Below are 24,495 nucleotides of genomic sequence, written 5' to 3' on the forward strand. Positions count from 1 at the left end.
CCAGGTGGGGCCGTGCCAGGTCCCCGGGGCTGCGGGGGGGACAGGGCTGTGCCAGCCAGACCTCGCTAAAAGGGCTGCTCGTCCGAGCGCGGCGGCGGGTACTCGGGGCCGGGCAGCCTGCGGCCACCTTCTCGCTGCCGGAGGGTGCCCGTGGCCGTGGCCGTGGCCGTGCCCACGCCGTGGTCGTGGCTGCGCGCCGGGAGCCGAGCTTGGCACCCAGGAGTCCCCCCGCCCGGCCCGCCCTGTCCGTCCCCCCGGGCTCCGGTTTCCCTGTCGGAGGCAGATGCTTTCGCAGCCCTGTCCCTCCTCCTCCTCCTTCTCCGGAGCAGCCTCCGCGCCGCGCTCCAGCCGCCCGGAGGTGCCTGCCCAGCCCAGCCCAGCCCCAGCCCAGCCCCGCCGGCCGCGGTGCCCGCCCGCCCCGGCCCGGCGGAGGGAGGCAGCGGGCACCCACCCGCCGGGGCCCCGGCCGGACCCCCGGGGCGGCGACGAGCCCGGCTGCCCGGCTGCCCGCGGGGGGCGCGGAGGGGGCTCGGCGCTCCCCTCGGCCCTGGCAGGATGCTGCCTTCCTCCCGGACCCAGATGGGGCTCTTCTTCATCCTCCTCTGCCCCGCCAACATCATCGGGCTCTGGTGGTGAGTAGGACATCCCGGGGCGGGTGCCAGGAGGGCGCGGAGGGTCCCTCGCTCTCCAGGAGTGGTGTGTGTCCCCGCCCCCCCCCCCAGATTGGGGACAACAGAGTCCTCTACAACCAGGGCACCCCTTGAGTGGGGACTGCTGCTCGCTGGCCCGGCGGATCCAGATCGGGGGCACCCCCATGCTGTCGGGGTTTGGGCGCATGAGCACGCTGGGGACAGCAGGCTGGGGGACCCGCAGGGCTATGGGGCACCCAGGTCCTGCGGAGAGGGCTGCAGCCTGCCTCCCCGCACCCGAAGCACCACAGCCTGGGAGGGTTGTATGTCTGAGGGCTGGAGAAGGCGGGGGTGGGGGCCTCCAGACCTCTCCAATAAGTCAACTTTAATTAAAAGCTCGAGGGTCCCTACGGTGTCCCCTCCCGAGTGGTGGCCTGGACGCGGCGGGGACAAAACCCCTGTTTGTAATGGTGCCTTCATCAAAGGCAGAGACGGTGCCTTGCAGGATACCAGAGGGGGTGGGGGATTCATTACAGGCGCAGAGCTGGGACCCAGCCTTGGAAAGCCCAGGTATCTGTCGAAACATGAACTATTTAAATCTATTAAGAATTTCACCCAGCCTGTCTTTATCCGGTTTTAAGTGCTTAGATTCCAGCTCCCCGGCGTGCCGTCCGGGCTATCATTCATTATCTGAGGCTATTCGTCTCCACATTGTCACACTCTTTTGACCCCTAAAATAAAGCTCTCCATAAGCCTTTCCCCTCCCGGTCCCCTGCCTGCCCGCCGGTGATTTATTCTGCAGCTCCATCCCCTTCACTATCCCTGGCTCCAGGGGTGCAGGGCAAAAGGTGGTGGTGGTGGTGGGGGGGTTGGTGGGTGTAAATGGTACTGTTACAGTCAGTTGTACACCAGCTGAGAGTTCGGTCCCAGAGCCCAAGTGCTGTGTTTACTGCTGGGGAAGGGGTTAACATGGGTCTGAGAGGAACTTGCCTTGGGTTTTTTGCTAGAGGAGGGGACAGAAAGGTAGGGCAAACCCCGGCCAGGGCACGGTGTGTGCGGAGGGTGCCCCTGCTCCCCGCCACCCACCTCGGGGAAGCTGTGCCATCCTGGGGCACATTCCCTCCTGCTTCCTGAGAGCTGCTGTTTTTCCCTGGCTGATTCTCAGACCGCTGCTCTGCACACACGGCTGTCCCTTCAGCTCTCCCCGCTTTCTCTGCCCCATCCTCATCGATACCTACCCAGTGAGCCCTCACCCCCAAGCTCATGCCCCTCATCCCAGCTCCAGGGACCTCGGTGCCATCCTGCCCATGGGCAGGGGTGAAGCGGGCACTCCCTTTGCCTTCAATTTGGGGGCAGGCAGACAGCACTGGCAAGGGCAGGGTCCTGGGATACCCACTGCCCGCTGCCCCGGCTGCTCAGAGCCGTGTCTCGCCACCGCGCCTGGGTCCTGCTGGTGCCGTGACCACACTGTGCGTGCGCTGGCAGCACTGGCTTGGGGAGATTAGCAGGATTTGGCAGAGGAGGGCAAGGGGTCAAACTTGTTTTTTCTTCTCTTAAAAAAGAAGGAGAAAAGGAACCTTTAATTTAAGAACAATAACCCAGCTGCACGCAGCGTGGCTGAATGCGCCGGGCAGCGGAGCGGCCACAGAGGGATCATCAGCACGCACTCTGCTTCGCTCCAGAGCCGGCGAGGTGGGAGGAGGTGATGTGTGGATGAGGCCACCAGCACCACCAAACGGACATGCCGGGCTTCCCGGGACGGGGCACCGGAGCAGCTGGCTGATTCATGAGCTGCTTCCCCCAGAACTTGGGATCTCTGGCCCTCGGCTGAGATTGTGCCTCATTTCGAGGGAGCTCTTCCCATGTGGGGGGGAGAGAGGTCTGGGTGCTGCCCAGCTTTGAGCCAGCTCAAGACAGGCATCTTCCCACGTGCCTGCTCCTGGTACCCGTCCCCTCTCCCAGGTCTGGACAGCACTGGTGTCTATGTGTTTTGTTTTTGGTGAGGAGGGGCTCAGGGGTGCAGCTGTGTGTTGTTCCAGGGCTCCTGGAATCCCCAGGGCTGGTGGCATTGGTAGAGCTGCTCCTTGTTGTCCCTGTCACCAATGCATAGGGACTTTGTGTGTGCATCTCTGGGCACCTGTGTGTGCTTAGCCAAGGGGGGAATATTCCCCTGGGCAGGAAAGGAGGGTCTTTACCACCCCCTCTGGGTGCATTGGCTGTGCAGTGGTGGGGGCACACGCAGGAGCTGTCTGTTTGAGGTGTTTTTTCCCACGCTGGTGACAAACTGATTTGTGAGAGTGGCACAGTGGGGTGCAGCAGGGCTGGGTCCTGGGGGGGCACGGTCCCCAGCCCATTCATGCAGCTGGTCTTGGCCACTCATGGGTGGTAACTGCGCCCATTGGGATACTGGCAGATGGCTGCATCTACAGAGGAAGGTTTGGGTGTGATGTAGAAGCAGTGATATCACGCTGATGATATCTCAGCCTGAGAAAGAGCATCCTCATTGAAGTAGGATGTCCCCAGAGGGCTCACTGAAGATATAGTCACCCTTGTCCTATACCCCCTGTGCCACTGTGTCTAAGAAGAGGCAGAGGGACAGGCAGACACACGTATATTTCCATGTCAGAGGGGAGCAGGCTATGGTCAGTGCCAATGGGAAGATGTGTCATTCAGGTGCTGCCGGTCCCTTGGTTAGTGCTGGGCTGCAGAATATAGACTCCCCTTGCTCCCACCAGCCTTGTAAAACCTCTTTCTTCCTCCTCCCCTCATCTTTTCAAGTTTCTCACCCAGATCCTGTGCAACTGTGATTCCTTTCAGAACAGGACAGGTAGGAACTGCCTGGGGGCTCCTGGGCTGGCCCAGAGGGTGCAGGAATACCAGGCAGGCAAACCTGGTGTGTCAGGAGCCCCAGGCAGGTTCAGGGCAGGATTTCAGCTGAGCCCGTTTGTGGTTAGGCTGTGCTTGCAGGAATGGAAGCACCATGGGGATGGGGGTGAGCAAAGCTGGGCTTCCCCAGTGCTCCAGTGCCCATCGGCTCTCTGTGGGCACAGCCGAGAGAGGTTGAGAAGTGGAAGAGAGAGCAAGGAGGGATATCATCCCAGATGAGATATGCTGCACTCCAGCTGTGGGTCTGAGGGTGCCCAGAGAGAAGGACACTTATCCTGCGTCCCCTTCCCATGTATGCACGTGGGCAAGTGCATCTCCAGGTTTTCATCGGGCTCCATCAGAAGAGCTCGAGGAGGACCCGTCCACCAGCACCCATGGCTGCAGCTTTGCTTGAGGGGGCCCCAGACCTGTGTCCCCTGAAGCCACACACCCCCAGGGGGGTTTCATGCACCAGCGGCCTCCCCTTCTCCTTTGCCACCCTGACCGACACCTGCACCTCACAGAGCCTGTAAGGGCAGGCTGCTGGGCTGTAGGGCCCTGCCTGCGTGCCTTGGGGTGAACATCGTGAGTCACCCCCCAGGCCTCCTGACCCATACCCACCACCTTACAGCCCACGGCTCCCCATGGTGCCTGGTAGACTGGGCTGCCTGGCCATCCCAGGCATGCCCTCAACCCCGGAGCAGCACCAATGCGGGCAGCAAAGCACCTCCCTGCACAGCAGCCCCAGCCCGGCACCATCTCTTGGTGCCCCTTCTGGGGCAGCCGCTGACCCACTGGGTTTTTCAAAGGGAAAATGTTTCCCTTGCACTCTTTGAGATGGCATTGACTCCAGAATTGGGCTACTCGTCTCCTCCCCCAAAGACAACTGAGCTTTTCCCTATGTCATTGCTTGTCCCTACTCCTGGTCACCTCTGCTCTCCCACTGTGACATCCAGGCTGCCCAGCCCTGCCATGTGCATGCCCTAAGCTGGAGGGCTCAGTTGGGCTTTACATCAGAGGCTTGGCCCCTTCAAATCCTTCCCCATGCAGGAGGGTGCTAAGCAGCGGGGGGCACACCCTGATATTTGCTCAGGACATACAGGGTCTTGCTGCCACATGTGACACCAACATGTGGGCATACGCTAGCCCAGCCCTCGTGCCACCCCAGCTCCAGCCTCCATGAGCACCCAGAGGAAGGATGCGGTGACCAGGGATGGGTGGACCCCTTTCTTCTCATCCCAGCCCCTCCAGGGCTTGGACATGGGTTTGGGACCACCACCTCTGCAGACGTATGCTCCCTCCACCCCTCGCTGTATCCGCAGCACAAGGTTGGGCAGCTCCTGCCCACGAGTTCCCGGCCTCGGCGTGACCCTGCAGCCGGCAGGTCCATGGGTTGACACCGTGCCACGCCAAAGCCTCTTCAATTTGGGTGGCATCCCAGCTATTTGCATCCCATCCTTGCTGAGGAGGTGTGAGGAGGAGGGCAGGGAACAGGGTCTCTGTGCTCTCCCCACCCTATGGCACTTCCCACTCCCTGGGTGCCCCTGGTGCTGCTCAGCAGCCGAGCCCCAGCTGTGCCCCCCAGGGCAGTGACTTGCTGCTTACTCACACTCCCCCCCCCAACTCCATTCGCCTCCTGCTCTGTTTTCCACACCCTGCTGCCCTGGTTAGTGGCAGCACCCACGCATCGCCCCGGGTGAGGGGCCGGGTATCTGCTGTGCGCCTGCGTGGGTTGAAGGGAAAGCTGGACGGGTGAAAATTCATGCGTGTGTCCCCCTCTCCCTGTTTTCACAGCTTGGAAAGATACAGGCTCTCGTTGGGTTCGATTTCCTTGCAGAGCTGTCACTGAGTGTGACAGCAGTGGGTAGGATGCTGGGTGACCTGTCCTGCTGGGGTTGGAGCTCAGCTCTCCAGGGTTGGCATCCTGTGGCTTTTGCTTCTCCAAGCAGGTGGAGAAGTGCCTGTGGGCTCAGGGCGATGGGCTGGGACCCCTGGCACCCTGCATCTCCCTCCTGAAGGCGTCCAGGGGCTGGGGTGGAGACCTGGATGCGAGGCAAGCCGTGCCCTTGCCACGCCACAGCGAGGTCCCCTTGTCACACGGGAGCACCCAGGCAGCAGTGCTCAACGGGTGCAGACCTGGCCACGTGGAGCTGGCATGGGACAAACAGCCGCTCCCCCTCAGGCTTTCAGGGATGTCAGGATAAAAGGAGACTTTTTTCTACCCAGGATGTGAATGCCATTTGTGAAGGCTGACCATCCTCTTCCTCACTGCATGGCTCTGCCAGTCCCTCTCTGTTGGCTACAGGCAAGCTGGGACCCCACTGGCTGCCCTCAGTCTGCTGGCAGGGGCCGGGAGAAGCCCTGCTCCACACCATCCCCATGTCCAAGGGGGAGATGAGGACTTGTGCCAACCTCCTTGGTCTATGATTTTGTCTAGGAACCATACTGGGACATACTGGAGGCTCCATGACCATGATCTGAGCCGAAAAAGCTGGTGATTACAGCTCTTAGGAGCCCCTGGCATCCAGAGCACAGGGGTTGCATCAGGAGCGCCAGTGACTCCAGTTTCCTGTGCATCACCAGGACTGGGCTCAGGCTGCAGCTCTGGCTGCCAAAGAGGTGAAAGCAGCAGGTTGGCTGCGGGTCGCAGTTCCTTTTCCGTGCCTCAGTTTCCTCTTTCAGCAATAGGGGTTGTTTCCTTTGCATGGGGGGTGCTGGAAATCACATCAGGAAGCGCAGCTCATTGCCCTGGCTCTTTTCAAGACGAGGTGGCAGCCACCCAGCAGCAGTTTCGGCAGCAGGCGAAGCGCACCGGGGGCAGGCGGGAGGGATGCTGCTGAGGTGCCAAGCCTGGCCAGGGGGTGCCGGGCAGGAGGCCGGGGTGCCCTGGCCAGGTTGGGGGGAGCCGGGCTGGCGACCCGGTTCCTTCACCAGGGCAGGGGGAGGAGTGCCCGGCGGCAGAGGTGGGGCACCTTAATTGTAGATGCGGGAGGCCTTGGAGCAGGACAAGCTCAGGCAGATCTGGGCCCCGCGCCGGAGCCCTTGCCAAAGCGGTAGCAGTTTGGCAGCATTTTTCTTGCCCTTGTCTCCCTCCCGCCCCCCCCCCCCCCCCCCCCCCCCAAACCCTCCAAAGCAAAACAGCTCTCAGGCTCCCGGCAGCCTCCCCGCGCCAGAAAGTGGAGCCCAGCGGAAATTAATATTGCGCCGGACTTAGGCAGCCCACCCCACGCCTCGTCGGCACGGCCGGCGAGCTCCCGCGCACTCCCGCCGGCCTCGCTGCTGCCCGGGCCATGAGCGGGGACCCCCGCGATGCCGGCGAGCCGCCCCCCGGCCCCGCGGGGCTCAGCTCTTCTTCCCGGCCTGATCCGGCGGGCCGGGGTGAGCCGCAGTTCAGCATTTGATCTGATGGCCCCGGGGGGCTGGCGCATCATTTTTATATGAGTACAAAGAGTCGTTTCTTAATGAAAGTCCCATCCCAGCTCCCTTTTCTTCCCCACCCTGCCAGAGCAGGCAGCCAAACCTCCGCTGTCCCGTTGGGAATGTCGGGAGCCCACGGTCCCCAAGGAGGGCGAGCTCGAAGCCTGGCATGGAGGCTTGAATCCCCATGTGGTCATTGTGGGATGGGACTGGACAGTCTCACTGGTGGCTTTCCATATGGGCCTCAGTTTCCCCACTGATGGGGAACCTAAGCCAGCCCAGCCACAGCCCCGCGATCCTTCCCCAGCTGCCTCATCCCTTTGCAGAGGTACCCATGCATCATGCAGCAAAGGGGAACAGAGCTGCGGGGAGCAAAAGGGAGATGGCTGCTCCCCAGCAGCAGTGTGGGCTTGCCTCAGTTTCCCTACTGGAGGTCACCTTTCCAGGCTGTGCCTCTCAGTTGAGCTGTTTAACCCTTGAAACCTCCAGCCAAAACATAAGGGCTCCTTTTCCAGGCTGTGCGAGAAGGCACGTCCTCCCCAAACACAGCTGGGCTTTGGTGGGCAGGAGATATGGGCAACTTGGGAGCGTGGCATGGGGCAGAGGAACCGTGGCAGGACCTTGATCTTCAAAGAGGCTCGGAGGGTGTTTTCACTGGGGGCAGGGTGGCAAGCGAAGTCCTGCAGCTTGGTGTCCCAAACACAGCCCCCCAGCTGCGTGAGAGCGAAAAGGAAACCCAGAACACAGTTAAATACCGAGATTCAGCTTGGGATTTTCAAGCCCCTGGGGCTTGGCCAGACTATAAAGGTCTGGGTTTGGAAGCTGTGGCGCAGCCGGTGCTCCCCAGTGAGCGGGGCTGCCGGCAGCAGGGGCCGCCCGGGTGCTGCTCCACAGGGGACCCCCACGGATGTGGCCTCGCAGTCCTGGGGCATCCCAAAGCTCTGGGGAACGCTGAGTCCAGCCCTGGGGTGCTGTGGGCATCCACAGCCAGGAAAATCATGTTCCTGAGCAGGATAAGCTCTGAGCCCACGAGAGCAGCGCCAGAGGCGAGGCGGGGCTGAGTGGGGCTGTGTTTGGGGTGTGCTAAATTCGGGTGGCCCGTGGCCACGCGGTCTCCGTGCCACGGGACGGGCGGCGTGAGCAGGAGGCTGTCAGCGTGGCGTGCCTGCCCTCCGCTCACTGCGGCTCCGGCGTTGCCCGCGGTGGAGCTGGAGCATCGCCCGCCCCGGCACAGGGCACGGCACCGGCGGGCTGCGCAGCTGCACGAGCTGTGCCGTGGAGGGCACTCCAGGCAAAATGTGTGGGGAAAGTACAGGAGTTTCTGTAGCCAGCGGCACGCCGGGGAGCGCGGCGTCGTGCTCAGACTTTGCCTCCCAGCCCGGAGAACCAGCTACTTCGCTCCAACTGTGCTGGCGAGGAGGAGCCGCTTCTGACATGGGCCCGGCCGAGACTTGCCCTCCCGCGCTGGCATCGGCAGGGCTGGCGATGCCACCTGCATCCCTCCCTCGCGCGCCCGCGCCCGCCTGCGGCTCCGCTCCCCCCCCGGGGCCGGTGCCTGGGTAGGGGGAGGTGAGCGTGAGAGCCTGGCCAGCAGCCAAGGGGCTTTATCGCCGGCAAGGTCACTCAGCTCGTCTCCCACGGGGTAAAGCAGCGAGACTCCCCCCCGGAGAGGGGGGAGGCGCACCAAGAGCGCTGGCTGGGCTCCCCGCTCTGCCCACGGGGCTCTGGGAGCTGCAGCTGCACTGAGCATCGGTCACACCGCGGTGTACCAGACTCGAAGAGCAGGTGCTGAGCAGCACAGCGTCTCTGCCACCTCACATCGGGGACACCGCAGACACCCCAGGGACGTCCCCAAGGGCTTCGGGGTGTTGCCAGCATCATCCTCCAGCCAGCCCCACAGATGGTGATCTGCCCCATTCCCTGACTGTCTGGGCAGGGGAAGGTATCCCCTGGGTGCTGGTACGAAGGTGCCACCCATAGCTTTTATCCTGCCCTCTCTGCCTACCTCTCCCTGTCCGCTTGTCACTCAGGCTCAGTGCTGAGCCAGCACTGCCCCGTGGCCCCGCTCCATCCCTGGGAGTCGGTCTGGCCATGCTCCATCCCCACCCTGGTCCCCCCCAGGTTCGGGTGCTGGTTTTGCTCTGCTCGCTGTCCCTCCTGCAGGGCAGTGGGGAGCCCCCTGGTCATGGACCCCAACAGCATCTGCCGCAAGACGAAGCGGCTGGCGGGGAAGCAGGCGGAGCTGTGCCAGCTGGAGCCAGAGATCGTGCAGGAGGTGGCCAAGGGCACCAAACTGGGTGTCCGGGAGTGCCAGTACCAATTCCGCTTCCGCCGCTGGAACTGCACCAGCCACAGCAAGTACTTCGGCAAGATCCTGCAGCAGGGTAAGACCAGCATTTCCTCAGCCTCCCACCTTCCAAAAGGCAGCCAGCTGCCCGGTCATGCGTCTCCCTGGGACTCCTGGAGCAGAGTCTGGGCGTGCAAACCTCTGTGTGTGTGTGTGTGGGGGGGGGGGGGGTTGCTCAGTGCTCCCCGGTGCAGTCACGCTGAGGTTTTACTGCCGGGACATGTCTCCCCGTGTTGTAATGAAGCAATTACCAATGCTCCCAGACAGCACGGGGCTTCACAAAGCCCAAGAATGCACCCTCGTCTGGCAGTGATTTACTGCTCCCCCGGGACCCCGGGGTGTGCTGGGGGAAGGGGCCCGGGTGGGAGGCAGCACGCAGCCGCTGGGAGCTGCCCCTCGCCCCGTGGGTGCCCTGTAGATCCATCCTCCTGGCCTTGCGGGGAACAGAGGAGTGTCCCTGTCTCTGTGTCTCTGGGTGGGCACCCTCAAGTCACCCTGAAGGACAGGAGCAGGGTGGCAGGGAGGGATGGGCAGGTCCCAGCCAGGTGGATACCATGGTCCAAGCTCAGCCCAGCTGCATCAAAGCCAGAGCAGCAGCAGAGCGAGGGGGCACCTGTGAGCCTGGAAGGGACGGAAAAGCCTTGCCACGCTCCCCAGGGAGAGAGGCTACGGAGTGGATAGGGAAGGGAGGAGGATGCTCAGAGCATCTCGGGCTGGTAGGGCCAGTTATTGGGTGGTGAGTTTCGTCCTGCCCCTGCGCCCACCTCGGTCCCTGTGCCAGGGCGGATGAAGATGCTGAAGCGAGCCCCTGTCTCCTCAGCCGTCACATCTGCTGGTGCATCCACTCGGCCAAGAAGGGGTGGGTATGTCCTTGGGCCTTGCAGGGGGGGTTGGGGTGGCCTCCCAGGGGGCAATGGCAGCTGGTGGCTGTAGGTACCAGTGAGGTGGCAGAGCTGGGCCTCTAAGGAAGACACTGGCCTGTGGAAGGGGGTCAGGGTCTTTTAAGAATCTGATTTGAAAGTGTGGCTTCCTCTCAACACAGGAAGATGTATTCAGTCATGGGGCAGAGAGCCAGGGCAAAGCGGGGACACTCCTGCCTCTGGAGTCATCTATTTTCACACCAACCTGGCAGCGAGGCAGGTGGGATCTGTGCCAGGCAGGGCTCCAGGCTGGAAGCAGCATGGTGCCAGGATGCCAGGGCCAGACCAGGTAGCGAGTGGGTGACGCTGGCGGATGAGCCGATGGGTACCTGGAGGCAACTTGGGTTGGAGGAGACACAGGCGCATCAGGTATGGGGATGCTGAAGGAGCCACCATGCTCTGTTTGGTCCAGCCTCGCTGCTGGGGCAGTGGAGATGAGCAATGTCCTGGAGACAGCGGTGAGTTTGGGAGCCCCTGGCACTCTGAGGACAAGGGAAATTCCAGCTAGAGGTGTAGAGGTCCCCAGGGCTCTGTCATGGGTGTCAGAAGAGCGGAGCTTGCTCTGCACTGAGAGGTGCCAGCAGAAACCAGCCTCCCTGTAAGCCTGCAGGGACTGCATAAACCATCCCAACATTCTGGGGGTTCCCAGCTGCCATCGGATGGGCACCTCCCATCCGACAGCCTCTTGTTTCCAAGGATGCTGCAGCGGGCTCTGATTCCTGGCCATGGCCTCCCCGGTGCAGTCATAGGCATCCCCCCTCGGTCCCTGCCGCCTGTGCCAGGCACGGCGTGCCAGGGCAGGCTGGCTTTTGGGCAGCCACGTGTCTGGAGGAGCTGTCAGAGGATCGGCATCCCCCCGGGGCCCCAGCTGGCAGGGTGGCACCGAGACCTCTGCCAGCTCTGGGCTGCCCGCCGAGGGCTCTGCCAGCCCCAGGCGGGAGCAGCTGGGTGGTCCTGTGGCTTAAGGGGGACAAGAGAGCCAGGGAAGGGACACCTGTTCCCAGGGTGGCACTGCTGGAAAGGCTCCGGTGTGCCCAGTTCCTACCGACACCAGTGGGAATCAGGTACTGCATGGGCTTGTGGAGGAGCCACTCACAGAGCTGGTGCCCAGGAACCCACAGTCTCCCCCTCAGTCAGAGTGCTGGAGATGGAGGGATGAGGCACCCCCCAAAATACACTTTCCTCTCTGTCCCCATGCCCCGGGCACCCTCTGCGTGTCAACACCCTGGGCCAGCCCTGCCCTGGCATTCGGGTGGGCAGGGGTTTGCCTGGCACAGGGCGGGGGGAGTGCAGGAGCCCCCCGAGCAGGGTGCCGCACCCCCGCTGCCAGAATCCCCCGCTGGCTGCGGCTGCGAGCGGCAGGTCCGGGCAGGGGAAAGATGCTTGGAATTCGTGTCCTGGAGCAGAGAGAGACAGGAGCAAATACTAATAATAAATAATCCTGCAGGGTGGAGGCTGTGCCGGCAGAGGGAGGGGGGCAGGCAGCACCCCGTGGCAAAGCGGGTATCGGGGGAGAGAGGGCAGCAGAGCTTCCTCGCTGCCACCCGGCAGAGGGGTGAGTGGCACCCATAGTGTCCCTTGTAGCACTTCTCTCCAGGTACCAGCTTGAAGCTGGGGATGGGATTTTCACTGCTTGGAGGGACGTTGTAGGATAGTGTAAGGAACCTGTGGGTACCACCTGGTCACCCACAACCCAGCCCTGCTCTCCGAGCTCTCCTCTTTCCTAAGGGGCAGTGCTCATCCTTGCAAGGGAAGGCAGGAGATTTGTTGGCCCTAGGACCCTACAGCTGGGGTGGAGGAATGCTGGCAGGGCCTGGCCACCCCCCAGATTCTGCGTATCTGCTTGCAAGAGACAGCTCCTGCCCCGGGCAGCCCGCTCCAGGGTGGGTGCATCACCCAGGGAGCAGCACCAAGCACAGACAAAGGGGGAGAAGGGGAGGGCTGAGCCCCCCATGGGATGTTGGCGGGGGGGATGCTTTGCTTTCAGAGTCTTTGCCAGAGCTGACCCCACATCCCGGCCCTGTCTGTCCTCCTGCAGATATCCGGGAGACGGCCTTCGTGTACGCCATCACGGCGGCCGGGGTGAGCCACGCCATCACGCAGGCCTGCAGCATGGGCGAGCTGCTGCAGTGCGGCTGCGAGCTGACGCGGAGCCGGGCTCCCCCCTCGCCCACGGTGGGTCCGGGCACAGAGGGCACGGCCTGGGAGTGGGGGGGCTGCGGGGACGACGTGCAGTTCGGCTATGAGAAATCCCAGCAGTTCATGGATGCCAAGAGCAAGAAAGGCAAAAATGACATCCGAGCTCTGATTGACCTGCACAACAACGAAGCCGGGCGCTTGGTAAGGCCCTTGCGCTCCCTGCCCCCTGCGAGCATCATGCCCCTGTGCCTCTACCCAGCTCAACCCTCTCCCTTTACCTCCCCCAAGCCACGTCCCTGCACCAACTTGGTGCAAAATATGCACCCAATATCTTTCAGGAGCCCTTTGCAGATGCTTTGGAAACCCCCTGTACCCCCCACCAGCGTTCTCCCCCAGGCCAAGGCAGCCCCAAGAAGCAGGGTTTTGTCTGGGGGTGCTGGGCAGGGAGGTGGGGGGCGGAGGGCTGAGCACTGCCGTCTCTTCCCCAGGCGGTGCGCAGCTACATGAGGACAGAGTGCAAATGCCACGGGCTGTCGGGCTCCTGCACCCTGCGGACCTGCTGGCGGAAGATGCCCCATTTCCGCGAGGTGGGGGACCGCCTGCTCGAGCGCTTCAATGGGGCTTTCAAGGTGATGGGAGGCAACGACGGGAAAACCCTCATCCCCGTGGGTGACAACATCAAGCCTCCTGACAAGCAGGACCTCATCTACTCGGCCGACTCGCCTGATTTCTGCTCAGCTAACCGTAAGACGGGCTCGCTGGGCACCCGGGGCCGTGTCTGCAACAGCACAGCCATGGACACGAGTGGGTGCGACCTGCTGTGCTGCGGGCGAGGGCACCGGGACGAGACGGTGGTGCTGGAGGAGAACTGCCTTTGCCGCTTCCACTGGTGCTGCGTGGTGCAGTGCCGCAAGTGCTCCGTCCGCCAGGAGCTCAGCCTCTGCGTCTGATGGCCTGGGGTTGGGCGAGGACAATTTGGGGGGCCAGCCCCAGGCTCACGCTGTGGCCCCCGCTGGGACAGAGACAGGCTGAGCCGTTGGCAGGGGCGGCGTGGGTGAGCTCAGCTCTGTGCCCTGGGGAGTCCCGGCTTTCCTGGGGGAGAGCGTGGGGCTGCCTGGCATCCCCACGGCCCCTGCAGTGGGGGCTGCGAGTGCAGAGCTTCCACTAATAAAGATATTTAAATCCGGTGTGCCACAGCGCTTCCTGGGGAGGGCTGGGAAGCGCTGATCGCCATGCCGGGATGGGACAGGCTGAAGAACTGTCCCACCCCAGACGTGAGTCCTGGTCAGCCGGACTCCTTCCAGCCTCCTGGTCATGCTGGTCATGCCGGGACCCGTGGCAGAACCCAGCTCACTTTTTATCCACTCTCTGCTTTTCTCCATGGTTGAAGAGCCAGGAGATGAGTGTGGATGAGGGCAAGTACTCTCCTGCCCCCCTCTCTAGTCCCCAGGCTGGATGGGTGCTCTTCTCCCATGATCCGTGGCCACCATCGCCTGGGGATGCCAGCTTGTGTCCCACCACCCGCTGACCCGGGATGTTTGTGGTGACCTGCAGTCCACAGTCCTTCTGCTCATTTCTCATGCAGGAGGTATGGTTAGCTGCCCTGACACCATGGTGATGGGCTGTGAGTGTCTTGAAGGTATTTTCTGTTCTTTTCACTCCGTCTTCAGCCACCGTCACTACAGTCCCTGCCATGGGGCCTGGCACGGAGAAGCCCTGTGTGGCTCTGACGCTGTTGGCTTGGTGGCATGTGAGGCATTTGCTTGGCATGCCGTGAGCCACGTGCAGCCTCACCTGGCCGGCACGGCGCCAGGCACGTCCTGGTAACCTGATCAGCCCGTGCCCCTCGTGGGCAAACACAGGGCGAGGAGCAGCCTGCCTGGCTGCCCAGCGGGACAGGCTGCCACCCCTCTGCTCCAGAGGGTCTCTGAGAGGGTCCCTCCCCTGCTGCAGGGAGCCTGCAGGAACTGGTTTCTCCAGCCTAACCCAGCTCAGGGGTTTAGGTAACTGTAGAGGGGAATGCGTGTGCGCAGCGCCCGCACAGCTGGCAATGCCACACTGGGCAGAGGAGCCCTCGAGGGATGTCAGCAGAGCCAGAGCCTGGGCAGAGAGGTCTGTGCTCCTGTGCCTGCCCTCCACGTTGTGCCAGTGCAGGGCACAGGGGCTTTGCCTGTCCACCCCTCTGCAAAAGGGCCATCGGGGCTCTCAGCTGAGGCGAGTCATGTGCTGTGTGCTGGGCACTGCCAGGCAGGGCAGGAGCGGGGCTCAGGGTGGTGGGCACGCTGCAAGGCAAGGGGAGCTGCAGCGGGGTGCTGGTGGTGCCCACTGGTGGGTCCCTCCTCGCCCACCCCCCCAGGCAGCCAGTGGGGAAGCGCAGGGGAAGCAGGGTGCTGGTGAACCATTAACTTGGCCCAGTGAGTGCTGAGGCGGGAGCCTCTAAATCTGTCAGCTGCAGGGTTGCAGCTGGAAATTCCCTTCTGGCTTGCCCATGGCAGAGCTGGGAGAGGGGTGGCACGCAGAGCTCCCAGGAACTCCCGGCCACGCACCCACTAGTAAGAACACATGGGTGGGTGTGAGCGGGGCTGGGCGGGTGCAGGTGAAAGTACCTGTGCATGCAAGCAGCTCGGTGTGCACGTGTGTGCGTGCACAGGTAACAACGCATCTACGTGTGTTCATTACCATATGTGTGCATGTGAGCTTGTGTGCACACCTGTCACTATGCGTGTGAGTCCCTCGTGGGTGTGCAAACAAGTTGGCCCACGTGTCTTCATGCATGTCTATGAATACATGACAAATTGTCAGTGTGTGTGTGCTGGTGACACCGTCCCTGTGTGTGCCTGTGTGCGAGCATGTTTGTTTGCACGTGTCTTACTGTACTTGTGCAGGTCTGTCTGGGACAGGGAGGACATGCGTGGGTGCAGGAGGGCCCTGCAGGAAGGGAGCTGCAGAGAGGCAGGGTCTGTGTGCTGGGAGATGTGGGGACCCATTTCATAGAGTGAGTAGGTTCATTTGAATTAGAAACAGTGGAGCACACCTCAAACCCTGGGCTGCCCATCAGGGGAGCTCAGTTCAGGCAGGTCCTGTGAAAGTCTGGGCCACCCCTGCTCTCCCCCAGAACCATCCCAGGCTGAGGCCAGTTATACTGAGGGATTCTAAATCTCTCTGTGAGATGTCAGAGTCCTAGCTCTGACCTTCAGCAAGCTCCTTCTCTGGAGTCTGCCTCAGTTTCCCCACAATGGGCTGTTTTGATGCTCCTGGCTGCATGGACATGGCTCTGGAGGTCTGGATCATGCTTAAACCCTGGGGAAGACAGGTAGTTCTTTTAAGGGATCAGACCTGTGTCCTCTCTGACATTGACCCAAATCACAGCTCCTGAAGGCTGGAGACCACGAAAGTAAACAATGTGGAGTGGGTAGAAGATGGAAAATGGAGTTAGTGCAGGGACAAGGGGCTCTCACTTGGAGAGAGTCAAATGGCCACTGATTGTGGGGTGACTCCTGTGCACCCCCAGAATATCTCCAAGTGCCTACCCAACTGGGGAGGAGAACTAGCTCTTGTGGGAGGCTGCTGACTCCCTACCTCTCCTCCCTGGTGTTCCTGAGCTGGCAGAGCCAAATCCATTACCCTGGTAGCCAGGAGGGGCCCTGGCATAGGCAGGTGATGCCAGTAGCCAGGCAGGGGCTGGACCTGGCCCAGTGGTTTGGAGTGGGCTGAACAGCCAGCAATCCCCCAGCTCCCCAGATCCCTAGCAGTCTCCCCAGCTCCCCAGACCTCCAGGAGCTCCCCATCCACTAAGACCCCACCCCAGACTCCTAGAAGCACCCCAGCAGTCCCTAGGGGTCCCTCATCCCCCTAGTAGCTCCCCAGGTCCCCAGAAGTGCTCCAGGAGGCCCTCATATTCCTAGAAGTCACCCCCGACCTCTCCAGGCACGCCTAGGAGCACGATGAACCCCCTTAAGAGCCCGCAGCTCCCAGCCCGGGGAGAGCGGGAGGCGTGTGTGTGTGTGTGGGGGTGTATGTGTGGGGTGGGGGGGGGGGGGTGGGGGTGGGGGGGGGGGGTTGTGGGGTGGGGTGTGTTGGGTTGCGCAGCATCCTCGCCGTCGCCGTGGCAACTCAGGATGCGGGGCGGGGCGGCCGGCACGGCGCGGCGCGGCGCGGCCGCCAGGGGGCGGTGCGGCGCGGTGCGGAGGGGCGGGGCCGAGGGGCCCCGGGGGCGGGGCCGGGAGGGGGCACGGCGGGGTGTGCGTGGAGGGGATGGAGGGGTGCAGGGGCAGTATGGGGAGCGGGCATGGGGGGTGTATGGGGGTGGTCTTGGGGGTGTCTGAGGGGGGTGTGCGTGGGGGGGGGCATGAGGGAAGTGCGTGGGGGGGTGTACGGGGGTGTGCGTGGGAGGGCATGGGGATGGCGGGGGAGTTGGTGGGGGGTGTATAGGGGTGTTCGTGGTGCTGCGTGGATGTGGGTGTGCACGGGGGTGTGCAGGTGGCTGTGCTGGGGGGGGGATGCTGTATGTACGTGGGGACTTGTGTGCACGGGGGTGTTTGTGTGTGGGAGCGCGTGGGATTGTATTTGGGAGAAAGCGCATGGGAGTGTGCATGTGAGCACGCATGAGTCCCCCCGATTCCCTCCCCATGCTCTTGGGGGCAGGTGCTCAGGCAGGACCCAGCTTGGGGCTGGGGGGGGCGTGTGAGCCAGGGGTGCACAAGGGTGGCTGTGTGGGTGCCACGTGTAGCTAGGGAGTCAGGGGGGTGTAGCTGTACATGTGTGTGTGTAGCCCAGATCCCTGGTGCTGGGCAGATTACGCTGCAAAACTTGCAGGATCTTCCCAAGGGAAAAAGAGGAAGTTTATAATATTTGGGTTTTTAAAAAAAAAAAAAAAAAAAAAAATCCCAAACCTCTGTAATGTTAATGGCTTCATTTTATTTTTTTCAAATGGGAAGAGCACAATTTTCCCTACAGTTGCCCAAGTTGAAAACAGCCGGACAGATTAATTCAATCAAACTTGAAAAAAAGTCCCTCTGGACTGAGACCAAAAATAGAACGTGTTTGCCAAAAAAAAAAAAAAGAAGCTTTTTAGGAAAGTTTGGAGTAACTCAGATAGGCCCATGAGGGGGAGGCTGAGAAACTCTCATACCAGCTCAGCTGAGAGAAGACTTGGACAGCAGCACCCAAAGCCTCCAACAAACCCGTTTCTGATGGTTGCGGTCCCTCTGCCCGCTCGTTGCTGGGTGCCGAGCAGGGGGCTGCCCACCCAGCGGGGCCGGGTCCCTGCCAGGGCTCCTGCCTGCGCAGCTCAGCTCTCCCCAGGGGCCTCTGACTCCATCTCCAGGCTCTGCTGCTCCCTCCAGGGAGCTGCCTGCAACTGTCCTCCTCTGTCCCCACTCCAGCTCCAAGTGACAGAAGTCACCTGCGCAGCCCCGGGGTCACATCCACTCTGAGCTGCCCGGGAGGGTCCGGCTCGCCCCTGCCCGCCGTGGGGGCTCTGCTGACCCACCCCAGCCCGCTGCTCCCAGCTCTGCCCTGTTCCTGGGACTGATGTGTGCCGTGGCTGGCTCTGGTGGGGGGGAGAGGGGTGCTGGGGGAGGCATCCAGGCCAGCCCTGCTGCAGCATCACCAAGCACCCAAGCAAGGGGGTGCGCTGGGACCTGGGGCACCCCAAGCAGGGTGCAGACAGTGGGCATGAGCCCTTGAGGGGCAGGAGATGGGGTTTGCAAGGGCCCCCAGACGTGCTCTTTGGGGATGCTGCCTGAGAACATGAGGGGTCTGGGTTCTTCCTTTTCCTTGGCCCTCTCTGGTGCTGGTCTCTGGCCCCCTCTCTGTCCAGGAAATCCCAACATCCCAGGGCTGGCTGTGCCTGTGTGGCACACGCTAAGCAGCATCTGCAAGGGTGGTGGGCTCTGGAGGCTGGCAGGGACCTGCCCCACTCCTGGGTACCCCTCAGGCCCCCAGCACAAGGTCAGGGCAGAGCCCCCCCGCCCCGCTCCTGGGTCCTGTTTCTGACTGCCAACATCTCACCTTATCTAAACCCTTTCCACTCCCACGTCCTCATTACTTACCCTGTAACGAAGGCAGTGGCCATAATCCATCTCTGGGGAGGGGACTCTATGTCTACCCCCCGAGGGTGAAGCTGCAGGAGAAGTGGCTGCTGAGGCAGCTCCACACCCTGCCCACCCCAAATGGCGACCAGCACCTTCCACCCATCCCTGGGGCCCTGCATCCCTCCCCGCAGGGTGAGGTGCCCGGGGCAGCCCCACACAGACACGCTTGGGCAGCTCCATCCAGCCACCTCCCCACCGCCCCAGCCGGCAGCTTGGCCCTTTGGGGACATGTTCTCCTTGCCAGAGGCAGTGCTGGGATCCCCTATCCTGCTCATTCCGGCACCCCAATCAGCTCAGAGGCTGCTCTGCCACGGGGCGTCCCCCCTCCACAGCCAGTCCCTGTGGTGCGGGGGAAGCAGTGTGGGATGCTCCAGCCCTGGCATTCAAGGCTCCCACAGGATGGTACCCACAGCAGGGCTCTAACCCCTTCCCTTCACCCTGCTGCCACGGTGGTACCCACTGCCAGGTGCTGGGAGGAGGATGAGGAGGGAAGGTCTGCCTCAATGCAAGGATGCTCGCGGGAACGGCCGGAGGCAGACGGATCCTACCTCTCCACCCTGACGCGAGGGGCAGCGTGGCTGAGCGACGGCACTGGGGCTGGCGTGCACCCACTGCCGCGGGCCCTGCCAGCGCCCCAGCCCCAGGCAGGCAGGAGGACTGGCCGGGCCGGCCGGGTGGCCGTGCGGTTGGCTCCTGAGTCACGGCGAGCAGACTCGGGCAGGTCACGGGGTGTGAGGCAGCGGGAGGGCAGCGATGCTGGGGGCTCCAGTGCTGCCAGGCCGGGGCAGCTTGGCATGGTGACTAATGCTGCCACAAAAGGCAGGGTCGCCCCGACCCCACGCCCAGCCCTGACTCACGCAGCCGTCGCTCCAGTCCCGTGGGTGCTGCCAGGCAGGGGAGTGAGGAGAGCAAAGGCTGAGTGCACTGCTGATTACACGGGCTCCAGGTGAACCTTTCCTTCCTCCTCCTCCAAACAGGCTTGCATGCCCCGCTGCAGACTGCAAGCCATGCAGCTCCCAGCACCCTTCCCTTCTGGCCTCCAGGTCCTGGTGGCATCAAACTGAGTGCCTGTCCTTGGTGCTTCTCCAATCTCTGTCCATCCTCTGGCTCCCCTATGCTTTAAGGTTCCCCAGAGCTTCCCACTGCAACCCTACAGTCCCATTCTGTTTTGGCAGAGTTGCCCTACCCTCCCACACCTGCACACACAGACTGGCTGGACCTGGTGGTCCCAAGGGCCATCAGTCCCTCCCAGACTGTGCCATGGCTGGGGCTGTGCTTGGCTGGATCAGGCTGTTATCTCCCCGTGCTGCCCTCCGGTCCTATCCACGGGCCTGCAGCCAGGCTGTAAAGTCAAGTGGAAGCAGCATGATACAGCACAGATATCTCAACCCCTGCCTTTCCCTGCTGTGGGTCTCTAGGACATCCCAAAGCCCCTGTGAGGTGACCCACTGCTCCAAGAAAATGCCAGAGACCCTCCATCCAGTGCCTATGAAAACCATGGCATGACTGTCCAGGACACGAGGCTTGGAGATTGCTTATCTGAAGGCAGAAGGGGCTAAAGGAGGGCACCTGCCAGGAGGGAAGGGGGAAACAGAGCCAGCTAGCCATGGGCTGCATGCAGAGGTGCTGGAAAGGGGTCCTGAGGGAGATGACAACAAAAGAGCCATCCCTATTCTCCTGGGGGTGTGGAGCCTGCGGTGTGGGGTGCTGGCAGGACCTGCTCCTGCACAAGGGAAGGGAAAAGGAGCAGGCAAAGTGCAGGCAGCCTGGGGGCTGGTCAGGAGGATGTGGGGTGTAGAGATGGAGGGATGGCAAGAGGGATGGAGGGACAGAGGGCTAGAAGGATGGAGGGAAGGGAAGATGGAGACGAAGAGGGACGGATGCTTCCCCAGTCCCCTGCACAAAGCACATGCTGGGGCACCACGTAACCTGCTGAAGGAAGGGACCTGCCTGGGTGCTTTGATTGGGCAGGGGTGTCCCCATGGCACTCTGTGACAGAGTCCCCTCAGCACCTTTCATGCCCTGGATCTGGGAAGCACCACCCCTCATACTGCCTCCAAGAGCTTCCCGCATCCCTACCTGGCCTCTCCAGAGTGTGGGGCCGCTGAGGGGTGCCGGAGACAGGAGAGAAGCTGGGAAGTGGCAGGTTCCACAGCCTTGTGTCCCTGTGTCCCCAACCAGGGGCTGCAGCAGTGACAAGGACAGACAAGGTGCCCACAGAAGGCCCAGCTTTTGCCCTGAGCCTTGATGCTCCCATCAGGACCAAAGCATCCTCTGCCAGCCTCGCATCCCTGCCTGCACCCATCCCTGCTCAGGGGGGGCAGATCCTGTCCTGTAGGCCCCCGGTTCTGTAGGCCACAACAGATGCTTAATCTCGTGTTTAAGGGCTTTTCTAGTGTGACGCAGAAGAAAGCCTGGAGCAAAGGGCTCACCTGGCTCTTTTTCAGCTCGAGGACATTGCTGGGACATGAGGAAACAGGTTCCCCCCTGCCTGTCCCCGCTGTGAGCACCGAGCTGGTGGGACACAGCAGCCGGCCTCCCCAAGTCAGCAGGAGCGTGTGAGTGAGACACCCGCTCTTGGAAGCGATTATGTCATTAAAGGCTGGAGGAGGATGAAAGCATTTCCCCTCTGATTTGCCTTGGCATTTATTTGTGCGCAGGATCCTAATGAACACGCAAACATCTGCGCTCCCGGAGCCCAGGCGCCAGTGTCCCTGGAGCCGCGGGAGTTGCCTTCTGGAGGGAAGGAGCTCTGCTTTTGCTGGGGGACCCCCAAAAGGAGCCTCCAGAGCACCTGCTGGTGGGTTCAGGCCAAGGGCAGCACATGCTTGGGTGTAACCCCTGGAGTGGCTCAAGAAAGCAGGGGGTGGTGAAGAGCTTCTGGGGATACCCAAGCCAGGGTGCTGCCTGGCAGAGGGGGCTGCTGCCCTGCCTCCCCCCGCCTGCTAAGGGGGGTGTCCAGCCAGCCCGTACCGGGGTACAAAAGGGAAATGGAGCACGGGAGACAGGTCTTGGGTGGGAGGAGGTAGAGAGGGCAGGAGCAATGGCCCCTACGTTGGGGTCCAGTGTGTGTCATCCCCACAAATCCCCTGGTGTGCCCTGCCCAGCCCTGACACTGTACCTCCCGTCAGCCAAAGTCTGCAGCAAGGGGACAGTCATCCTCTGCCCATTTCGGTGGCAGGGTGGCTGAGAGGGGGTCCTGACAGCACTGCTAACCTCCTGTGGGACACCCCACATTGCCTGCTGGGTGCTGGGGGGATCCAGGAGGGCAGCAGCTAGGGATGAAGTGCGATGGGTTCTGTGAGAGGGACCTCTCTGTGCACTCGGCAATGCCCAAGGGACAGAAGGGTTTGTGACCACTCCTCCTGCCAAGCTGTGGGCAGGAAAGTTGGAGGGTAGATGCTGGCCCTGTGTCAGTTCTCTCACCTGCCCACAGGCTAAGCCCACTCAGGAGTGGAGCCAAGGGCAGGAGAACAGCCAGCACCCCCAGGACTGCAAAAGGGACCTCAGCGGGGATGCCACCCCCCTGCACCCAGAACCCCCAGGGGGGCACAGCACAGCCTGTGGGCCCAACCCCGGATTGCAACTAATTTCCCAAAGGAAACGCATTTTCCTCCTCGTTGCAAACAGGAACCGACACGCAAGCAGAGCTGGCAGCCCCCGCCAGCACTGCTGTGCCGGCGCGGAGACGCGTGGTACCCGCCCGGGGGGAGAGCGCTCTGCCAGCTGCCGCCCGGCTGTTTATGGCACAAACACCAGCATGGCGTGGGCCACAGCGGCTGGGGACACTGGGGAGCTGCGGGGGCACCACCCGCTGCCCCCCAGCCACCAGTGCCCAAGAGAAGCGCCCCCTCTAGCCCCTGGGTCAGCACCCAAACTAAGGGGATACCAAGTATCCTCATGGCTGGGAAGGGGCTGCACTGGGGCAGTGTTCACTGACAGCCCGGTTGCCTTGGGCTATCTCAGGGCCACCCTCCTGTCCCCAAGGGAGCAGCAGGAGGACACAGGGACAGCCTGCAAGGCCACCACACAGCTCCCGGATGGGAGACTCCCTGCCCAGCAGGACCTCGAAAAGGTAAGGGGTGCGTTGGGGTGATGGTGCCACGGAGGTGGGCACAATCCTGGGTGCCCAGCCTGGGAGGGCTCATGGGGAAACTGAGGCAGGGAGTGCTTGGTAGCCCCGTCGAGGGAAGCCAGAGCCACATCCCCAGCTCCCCCAAAGGCATCGGTGGCCCTGCGGTGCTGCTTCCCTGGCACTGGGCTGGGGGAGCCCAAAATGGGGCTGGCACCTCCACGGGATGTACACGCCCACGCTCTGCACCCACCCACCCAGAGTCACACCCGCAGCACGTGCTGCTCCCGCTCACACCCCTGCGCACACCGGCAGGCACCCACGTGCCTCGCACCGGCAGCGACGCCGTCCTGCACACCCGCGGCTCGTGCCACGCGTCCCCAGCCCCCACGCACACACCCTGATACCTCTGTGCACCCCTGGCGCCCCGTGCACACCCCACACCATGGGCACACTCAGCCCCACTCCTCACGTATCCCATGCTATGCACACCCCTCTCCCTGTGCACGCTCACTCCATGCCCCACGTATTTACTCCCTGCCATGCACACTCACTTCCCACACCACGCACACTCTCTCCGTACCCCACGCACACTTACCCACACCATGCACACTCACCCCACACCCTGCATATTCACCCTATGCCCCAACCACACCCAATCCACACTGTCCACACTCACCCACATTGCACACACTCACCTGACACCCCATGCACGCTCACCCCACACCCAGCACACACTCGCAGCAGGCTGTGCAGTCCCACCCCACTCCATGCACGCTCAACCTCACCACCCACACTTTCCCCATACCCCACTGCACACGCACCCTGCTTTGCACGCTCGCCCCACGTCACGCACCCTTGCTCCACACCTAGAGGACACTCAGCCATGCCATGCACACTCACCCGTGCCTTGTGCAGACTAACCCCACAGCATACACGTTGCCCTCACACCCCACGCACTCACCCACGCAGTGCACACTCACCGTGTGTGCTGCACAGACTCCCCTGCGCTCATGCATGCTGTGCGCCCTCCCCCATGCCCCATGCACACTCCCCTGTGCCACGCACAGTCGTCCCACACCCTGTGCACTCACCCACACTTGGAGCACGCTCGGGCTGTGCACATTCACCCCACGCCTTGTGTGTACTTATCCCACGCCAGCCACGCTCACCCTGTGCTCCGTGCACCCTCCCCTAGCCCGTGCACGCTCACCCCATGCCCACAGCACCCTCCTCCCATGCCCTGCGCACACTCCCCCACGCTGCACGCACTCCCCCGAAGTCCCCACGAACACTCCCCCACGCCGCACACGCTCACCTCCCACCACAGGCGCAGCCCCCCCCACGCTCGCCCCGCGGCCACGTACCCTCGCCCCTCCAATCCCCGCGCTCGCCCCGCACCACGCGCGCTCCCCCGCTTACCCCACTCCCCGCGCTCACTCCTCCACGCCGTGCGCACCCGCCACGCGCGCTTACCCCCCCCCCCCACCCTACCCGCTCGCCCACGCCGCGCCCTCTCCCCCCGACACCCGGGGCACGCTCCCCACGCCGCGCACGCTCCCCCCCGCACCCCATACCCCCCTCTACTCCCCGTGCCCTCTCCCCCACGCCGTGCCCACCTCACGCCGCGCACCCCCCCCCCCCCCATCCCCAGGGCGCCCACTCCCCCGCCGGCCGTGCCCGCTCCCCCCCGGCCGGCGCTCGCCCCCCCCGCCGCCCGCTCCCTCCCCGGCAGGCTGCGTGCGACACGCCGGCTCCCCGCCCCGCTGCCACCCTCTGCCCCGTCCTTCCCCCGCGGGCTCCTGTCTGGACGTGTCGGGACTCGGGCTCCGGGCGCTGAGTAATGCTCGGCGCAGCGCGATCCCAGGCAGAGCCGCCGCCGCCGCCGCTCCGCGCCCAGCGCTCCCGGGGCGCTCCGGCCGCGACCCTGCCCGCTCCGCCGGCGGCCCGGCCACACCGGCGGCGGGGGGCGGCGGGGGGGCCGCGGCTCCCCATGTGCCTGCGGGCCCCG

At 63.1% G+C, this 24,495-nt stretch overlaps 1 protein-coding gene across 1 annotated transcript; it reads left to right on the plus strand.

Annotated features, from left to right (window-relative positions):
• The first annotated feature begins 417 nt into the window (after positions 1 to 417).
• WNT6 (Wnt family member 6) lies at positions 418 to 13,504 on the plus strand. Its single transcript, XM_032984941.2, has 4 exons — positions 418 to 632; positions 9,075 to 9,295; positions 12,217 to 12,518; positions 12,806 to 13,504. The coding sequence occupies exons 1-4, from the start codon at positions 556 to 558 to the stop codon at positions 13,265 to 13,267; spliced, it is 1,062 nt and encodes a 353-aa protein (XP_032840832.1). The 5' UTR covers positions 418 to 555; the 3' UTR covers positions 13,268 to 13,504.
• The last annotated feature ends 10,991 nt before the right edge of the window (positions 13,505 to 24,495 follow it).

The sequence above is a fragment of the Tyto alba genome, unplaced genomic scaffold (genome assembly GCF_018691265.1).
Source record: "Tyto alba isolate M040663 unplaced genomic scaffold, T.alba_DEE_v4.0 Super-Scaffold_7, whole genome shotgun sequence".
NCBI lineage: Eukaryota > Metazoa > Chordata > Aves > Strigiformes > Tytonidae > Tyto > Tyto alba.

Coding starts and splice junctions, on each gene's coding strand:
- WNT6 (XM_032984941.2), top strand. CDS start 556: ATGCTGCCTTCCTCCCGGACCCAGATGGGGCTCTTCTTCATCCTCCTC. Junction 9,296..12,216: donor CGGCAAGATCCTGCAGCAGG/GTAAGACCAGCA, acceptor GTCCTCCTGCAG/ATATCCGGGAGACGGCCTTC. Junction 12,519..12,805: donor ACAACGAAGCCGGGCGCTTG/GTAAGGCCCTTG, acceptor TCTCTTCCCCAG/GCGGTGCGCAGCTACATGAG.